General features: G+C 37.1%; 1 protein-coding gene and 1 non-coding gene across 3 annotated transcripts; both read left to right on the top strand.

Moving 5' to 3' along the window:
• Positions 1-3,355: 3,355 nt before the first annotated feature.
• Positions 3,356-6,080, top strand: LOC111405762 (RAN GTPase-activating protein 1-like). Of its 2 annotated transcripts, none has more exons than XM_023034788.1 (2): positions 3,356-3,695; positions 4,257-6,080. In XM_023034788.1, the coding sequence occupies exon 2, from the start codon at positions 4,268-4,270 to the stop codon at positions 5,861-5,863; it is 1,596 nt and encodes a 531-aa protein (XP_022890556.1). In that variant the 5' UTR covers positions 3,356-3,695; positions 4,257-4,267; the 3' UTR covers positions 5,864-6,080. The 2 variants fall into 2 exon arrangements, with proteins under 2 accessions (XP_022890556.1, XP_022890554.1); XM_023034786.1 differs by having other exon boundaries at positions 3,372-3,648.
• A 1,146-nt stretch (positions 6,081-7,226) lies between these two features.
• TRNAH-GUG lies at positions 7,227-7,298 on the top strand. The gene has a single exon. It is a non-coding gene; the product is annotated as a tRNA-His (tRNA).
• Positions 7,299-8,166: the final 868 nt, after the last annotated feature.

Below are 8,166 nucleotides of genomic sequence, written 5' to 3'. Positions count from 1 at the left end.
CACTAGGGTCCGTGGCCCATCTAAACCGGACCTGTGGCATGGTGATCGAGGCTCCAAGGCCAATGAAGAACATGCAATCTCTAGAAGCAACACGTCTGCCGTGACACAATTGCTTGAAGACCAAAGTGCAGGTCGAGGACTAACGTGGTCCATATCGAGGCTCCTATGCCGAAGTCGAAGCACCTCTGGCTTCAGCTCTCCCAAGAGATCCGGTTTTGCACAAGAATTCTCTATGAATGATTGATAGGATGTCCACCATAGAGTGCAAGTATTTTATCTTGTCAAACGTAACGGTGGCTCTGCCAACCAATAAATGTATAACAAGGCAGGTAGTTAAAAGTGATGCTTAGGATTGGATATGTAAACTAAGAGGATGAGACCACGTGTACTCTCAACCGAGGGCCATGATTCAGCTTGTACCACTATGAATACTCTCCCACGCACCCCATGTAAGGACTAGTGCAAAATTCAATACAAGAACAAATACTATACAACACTCTCTCTTTTACTCTCTTGCAATACAAACCGAGATTACATACATATTCTACAAACACGATCGATAATTATTGTACAATCGTTCTACAAATGTCTTGTCAGATTTCGAATGTTGTTGTCCCGTGCTTTTGAGCCACTCCTACGCCTTTTCCCAGAGCGAACCAGACCGCCTACTTCTCTTAGCGTATTGGACTAAGCTTGTATGTGCGCGAGTGAGTCCGACATCTGGTGTTTGTGTGGCCCCAATCGGAACGAGGTTAACAGATTTCTTGCCTCGGCTTCAAAATTGTTGTCACCAAATAAACATGATGAGCCTCGGCGGCACAGATTTCCTGCCTCGACTCACAATTAAACGCTATAATAGCAAACTTCAAGTACTTGTCCAGACAAGACAGCGTATTTTTAACTCTAACCATGATATAAATATCTATACTCGGACTTTGGACTTGAGGGACTTATTTAGGGTTCAAAGTCCAATTTTTACCCGACGAAAACAGAGGACTTTATTCCAACACTGAAGTCCATGCATTACATAAATGACTATACTTGAATTTGGGAGACTATTATTACGTGTTGGCACACTTGGGCGATCCACTAGAGCTCGTGGCCCACCTAAGTCGAACCACGTGGCATGGTGATCGAGGCCCTAAGGCCAATGAAAAACTCACAACCTCCAGAAGCAACACCTCTGACGTGGCCCAATTGCTTGAAGATCGTAACTCATTGATCGAGGTGGTCCATACCAATGCTCCTATGCTAAAATCGAAGTGCCTATGGCTTCAGCTCTCCCAAGAGATCCGGTTTTGTACAAGGATCCTCTTTGAATGATTGATGGGACGTCCATCATAAAGTGTAAGTGTCTTGTCTTGTCTAACATAACGACGGCTCTGTCAATCAATAAATATATAACATGCTAGGTAGTCAAAAGTGACCATAGGATTGGATATGTAAACAAATAGGATGAAGCCATGTGTACTCTCAACTGAGGGCCATGATTCAACTTGTATCACTATAAATACTCTCCCATGCACCTAATGTAAGGACTAATGCAAGATTCAATTCAATAACAAATACTTCATAACACTCTCTTTTACTCTATTGCAATACAAATCAAGACTACATACATACATGATTGATAATTATTGTACAATCGTTTTACAAATGTCTTGTCAGATTTCGAACGTTGTCGTCCCGTTCCCTTTGAACCACTCCGACGCCCTTTCTCAGACCGTCTGCATGTCTTAGCGTGTCGGACTAAACTTACGTGTACGTAGGTAGGTCCGACATCTATTGTCCACGTGACCCCAACCGAAAACGAGGTCAATATATACACACACACACATTCATGCACGCACACACGTTCTCATGTAACTACTTTATTTCTCATTCTAGACTAAAATCCCTCTTTATGCTTTGTATAACAGGCAAGGAGTTGCACTTAACTTCTGCAATTGAATCAATGCCTAAGGTAAGACCCTTCCTTAGCGCCAAATCCTTAGAGTCCCATGGCGATAGAGAACACACAATACGCCTAACACAAATTGCCATGATCACACCCCGATAAATTTTGAATAACAACTCCAAGACCTATGTACTTAGTGTAGGGGTGCTCATAGACATTTTGAGTTAAAAAGACGCAATCAAACTTACAAAAAAATTGTGAGAAATTTCACATTTGAAAATTTACATAAAAAATAAAATAATACCCATGTAATTTTACATCTAAGAATTTACATGGGGTATAACTTTTCGGATGTAAAAATCCAAAAAATTTTGATGACACATCTTGTGTAAAATTTCCAAATAAAATGATGTAAATTGTATTGAAAATTTTGTATCGCAAAAATAATAAACGTTAATGAAATAATTGAAATTTTTTAAATAAAAAACGAGTTAGACACATCTTTATAAGATGCACATTTGACGCATCTTTAGCTATTTTCAATGTCTTTTTGGACCATTCGATATGACTATCATGTAATTCTCGAAATGAGCTTTGAGATGACATTGACGATGTGGATTCGACTAGTGTATAATCGTCGAAGAATTTTAAAATTAGCACATTAATGAAATTCCTAAAATATTAGTTTGAAACGACTTATGTTGACGAGCTGTAACATTTGCTACAGTTGGCCTTTTTCGCACGCCATTCACGATGTAGAAAATTAGACTGTGAACATTTTTAAATGTTATTAAGAATGTAACGTTTCGACTTCATTTAACATCTCATGACAACTTTGAAAATTGAGACAAAAGACAAAAAAAAATTAATGATGTAAAAAAAAAAAACCCACAGTTGGGCAGTCACGTGACTCCCACATGCCACATCTATGTTCATCCCTGATCCAGTCTCCACACTATTTGAGAAGTCTTACACCTTCTTCCCCATTACTTTGGATATGATTACTTTGAATTGATTTCAATAATTAAATTTAATCATATGTTTCATGGAATCCACAAAATTTTAAGTACATATTTCATCAAATTTTATTAAAATTTATTTAAAAGTTGATTTTAATCTATACAAAAGATGAGCAAAGTATTGTCTATTTTCTACGTTACTAGTAATTTGACTGCAATAAGTATGGAACATCGTATGTGTTGTCATGGTAGGATTGATTCATCTTAAAACTATGCTCTCAAGAATTCAAAGCGGCCTGACCATCGATACCTCTTCTTCACTATTTGTGGGACCAACTAAAAATCTTTTAATTTATTTATTTATATAATCAGTACATTGAACATCTCAAAACAAAATCAGCATACAAGACGAGGCTACAAGGGAAACACTATCCACCAATTTTTGCACTTCTTGAGCGAGGGGAGGATATAGAGTATATTGAAAGATTGAGGGCCAACTTGCTATTAGCAATCATGGGCCTAACTCGTGTTATCTAATCCTAGTCATATCTACCTATATTGGCACGATCAGGAAATTAACCAATTTATTGGGCCCATTTAATCTCGTTAAATCCTCAGATCTCTGAAATTTCATCCTCTCTTCTCCCAAGATTTGACTTTCGATTTCCTAAATCAAATTTCCCTCCAATTAAAACAGTGTTTATCCCTCTTTTGACGACGATTAGGGTTTTTAGTTTTATTAAATATATCTTTTAGATCTATATTCGCTGCTTGCCGAGTTGTACTTCGCCAGTAAGTTTCCCCTTTCGTTTCTCGTTTTGAATTAGTCTTATTTGCAGGTATTATTTCATGTTCTTATCTCATCTATTGACTCGTGTTTAATTTTATTATTAATATTTGCGGGTTTTTTCACGAGTGACACTTTCTTTTTATTGCATTTCGTTGTATTGGTTTTTTATGGGCTTATTTACAGTTGAACGATAATGGTTATTTTTTGTCGGACCCTTTCCTCTTACCGATTGAGTTAATGAGAAACTTATGATGTATGCATTTTTTTATGTTCTGGGTTCCATGGCATTGATTGGAAAAGAATAAACAAATTGATTGGATATTTGTAGTATTTTGCGCTGAAATGTTCTGGTCCCTTTTCGTCTAAGTCTAAAAAAATGTAAATTTACTCTTAAGTAAATTTTTGGCCCCAAACGTGTTTGATAATATACCCTTGTCACTTTTAAGTTAAAAAATGTTACTTTTTTCTTACTGTCAAAATAAGTAACACATCGAACATTCACCGATAAAAATGGTATATCTTCTTACTTATAAGTTAATGTAAAATAGCAATAAGCAGTGGGAATTTTTATGATAATTGTTTATGGTGTTCATTTGCTTTACCTTTTCAGATTTTCTTGACATGGAATCTACAAATTTGTCTATCAAATTGTGGCCTCCTAGCCAAAGTACCAGGCTAATGCTTGTGGACAAAATGACCCGGAATCTTACGACTCCATCCATTTTGTCTAGAAGGTATGGTGTTTTGAGTAAAAAAGAAGCTGAGGAGGATGCCAAGCAAATAGAAGTCCTAGCCTTTGCCACTGCAAGCCAACACTTTGAGAAGGAGCCAGATGGAGATGGAAGTTCTGCAGTGCAATTATATGCCAAAGAATCCAGTAGGCTTATGCTGGAAGTTATCAAAAGAGGGCCTACAGCAAAGGAGGATGGAGAAATAAACATATTAGATAAAATTAAGAAATCTCATGATAATGTATTCGATATATCTGGAGATCCTCGGGTTGACATCAGTGCAGAGGATGCTCTGAAATTGTTAAATCCCCTGAAAGACCCTGGGTATAAATACACAAAGATATGCTTCAGCAATTGTAGTTTTGGTCTGGATGCGGCCCATACTGCTGCACCGATATTGTCATCCATAAAGAATCAAGTGACTGAAGTAGACCTATCTGATTTCGTAGCTGGAAAGTCAGAGACTGATGCACTTGAAGTTATGAATATGTTTTCATTAGCTCTGGAGGGTTGTGATCTTAGATATCTTAACCTGTCAAACAATGCTCTGGGCGAGAAGGGTGTCAGGGCATTTTCCGCCCTTTTAAAGTCTCAGCGTAATTTGGAGGAGCTGTATCTCATTAATGATGGAATTTCAGAGGAGGCTGCGGAAGCAGTCTTGGAGCTAATTCCTTCAACTGATAGACTCAAAGTGCTTCAGTTTCACAATAACATGACAGGAGACGAAGGGGCAATTGCTATATCTAAACTTGTGAAGAATTCTCCTTTGCTAGAGGATTTTCGATGTTCCTCGACACGGGTGGATTCCGAGGGAGGGATAGCCCTGGCTGAAGCCCTTGGGACATGCACCAATTTAAAGAAGCTTGATCTGCGTGACAATATGTTTGGTGTTGAAGCCGGACTTGTTTTGAGCAAGGATTTATCTAAATTTTCTGATCTGTCTGAAATCTACCTCAGTTATTTGAATTTGGAGAATGAGGGGTCTATTGCTCTAGCAAATGCCCTAAAAGAATCTGCTCCGTCATTGGAAGTCTTAGATATGGCTGGAAATGAAATCACTGCTGAAGCTGCTCCTGCCTTGGCTGCCTGTATAGTTTCTAAACAATTTCTCTCCAAATTAAACTTGGCCGAGAATGAACTAAAGGACGAGGGTGCTATTTTGATTGCCAAGGCACTGGAGGAGGGCCATGGCCAATTATATGAAGTAGATATGAGCACTAACTCAATAAGAAGGGCTGGGGCCAGGTGCTTGGCCCAGGCTGTCGTAAACAAACCTGGATTTAAGCTGTTAAATATTAATGGCAATTTCATATCTGATGAAGGGATTGATGAGGTGAAGGATACATTCAAGAATTCTCCTAGTCTGCTTGGTCCTTTGGATGAGAACGATCCCGAAGGAGAGGATTATGACGAAGAGGCTGAGGAAGTTGACAATAATGAGGATGAATTGGAATCCAAGCTCAAGGGCCTTGAAATCAAACATTAGGAATCGGTATAAAAGATGTTTCTGTATTCTTGACACTACCTATGCCGTGTATTTCGAGATTCACTCCAATTGGTTCTAATAACATATTGGTTGGCAGGCTTCTTCGTGTAGCTAGTATGTTATGTAATTTGAACTTCAATGCATCCATTCTGTTTGTTGTATTTTTTTTCCTGGTGTACTCTGTTTTGTTCACGATACCTTTGGGTGTTACGTTTTATATTTGTTCTTGGGGTCTATATGTATTATTATTATTATTATTATTATTATTATTATTATTATTATTATTTTCAAGTATTCCAACAAAGATTGCTATTAAATTTTCTCCAGACAGCGACAGCATTCGAAATTCTATCATGTCTCAATATTTCCTAGAAATATCGGAATCTTTGCTGCCGCCATATTTTCTTATCTATATATTTGAGTTTAGTCCATGTATTGTGCGTATGAGTGGAATGTAAGAGATTAAGTCCCGTTTGTTTTTCATTATTTGTCCATTAAAATGAAAAATATAATTGTTATCTATCACATCAAGTTATCATATTTGACTTTTTATCTCTGGTGTGTGGCCTGTAACGATTATATTGTTCATTCTCATTTTTACATTAAAAAAAAAAAAAAGATTAAACTCTAACCTTAAGGGTCCCCCACCACCCCTGACCTGGAGTATCGTGAGGGAGGTAAATCGCAGGTTATGCCTCCAAGAGTACAGGGTGGAAGGCTGCTTGTACACTTGCACTTACCCAAGAGTCAAATCCATATTTCAGGATTCGAACCCTTGACGTAGCAGCCTCAGGCAAAGTTGGATTTCTCCACCCTCCCCTTTTACCACTTGGAGATGTGCCTTGAGGGCTCATTTTTACATTAATGTGTACCAAACGAGGTTTAAGTTTTGCAATCTTGATTTTACTCATCTTTCAAAAGACAAATCATGTTGAATCCATGAGGGACGAATATTCCCAAAAGGCCAATTGTTGCCGCCTACATCACCTGGGTTATGATTTGGACATATTAAAACAATAATGTATTCTAATCTAATCATAAAAGTAAAGAATGAGAGAGATAGATTGAATTCTACTAATGATATTAATGGGTGTTGGACATATTTCTATATAGAGATGACGATGGGAATTAAAACATTTTTTACTTCCCCGTTTAATTATTTGAAAATATAAAAATAAAATAAAAAGAATCAAGACCAGATTCTTGAAATTAGGGGCATGGTGGGGACAGGATATTTCCAATCTCATTTCTATTGGATAGAAATCCCAATTTATCATTCTTGTAACGGACGGAACTCTAATATTTCACATCTGGGTGTCAAAAGTTTTTCTTATATAAACTAATAGAGGATTTGAAAACAACTGTGGCTGTAGTTTAGTGGTAAGAATTCCACGTTGTGGCCGTGGAGACCTGGGCTCGAATCCCAGCAGCCACAAATTATCTTTTTATATTTTTAGTTTTATACTCTTACCGTCAAGCCTTTAATCCTCTCTTCCGAGTTCCGATTGCAAATAAAATTAGTTTTGAAAATGGCAGGGTTCAGTCCCTCTTCAGATTAGCACTTTTCTGTTGTCTGCCTCGACTATCTGATCGATCTGTATAATGCCTTTCACATAGCGTAGCATTAATCTACTATTTTGAGATAATTTATTTCTGAATTTGTAGTTCAAGAACGAATAATCTAATTACATCAGAAGATACTTAAATTCTTGTAAATAAATGTCATTAGAATCTAGACATGAATTCCTTGTTACATGCGTAACTCCATACTAAATTTCACTTATCAAGAAAAACGCTTATACGAAATGAAATTTTGTACCCGTGTTTGATAAATTGTATTAAATATGAATGGAATGATAATAAACAACTTATGTCATTTGCCTCTGTCTTGATCGAGGTTCCAAATGACTCGATTCAAAAGATTTGCACCTTTGTGTTTTTCAGTATTCGATAGTCTTTATATCACAGTGACTTTGTGATAAATAAAAAAATCGGCCCAAATGACCTTTTGCCACACAAATTTGGAAGGTTTGACACCAACATTGTTACAGTCGAACTTAAATAAAAAAGACAATGATTAAAAAGTTTGAGATCACGAAAATAATTTTTCACATTGGGGTTGGTGGGGAATAAAACGAGGGTCTCAATAGCCGGTCCATCAGTGATGAATAATTTTTCGGTGACTTCAATTACGGGCTCCGTCTAGGCATCAATCAATTTTGTGTGGACAACCTTATCTTGGAACAAGCTTTTTTTGCTTATTGATTAAAAAAAATAAACTTATTTTTTGAACCTTGTTCAAT

This window comes from Olea europaea, chromosome 12 (genome assembly GCF_002742605.1).
Source record: "Olea europaea var. sylvestris chromosome 12, O_europaea_v1, whole genome shotgun sequence".
NCBI lineage: Eukaryota > Viridiplantae > Streptophyta > Magnoliopsida > Lamiales > Oleaceae > Olea > Olea europaea.
Note: the sequence above shows the minus strand (reverse complement) of the source record. Positions and strands in the feature narration are given on the sequence as shown.

What these genes read in the sequence shown, in the direction of transcription:
- LOC111405762 (XM_023034788.1), top strand. Translation starts at nt 4,268, where the DNA reads ATGGAATCTACAAATTTGTCTATCAAATTGTGGCCTCCTAGCCAAAGT.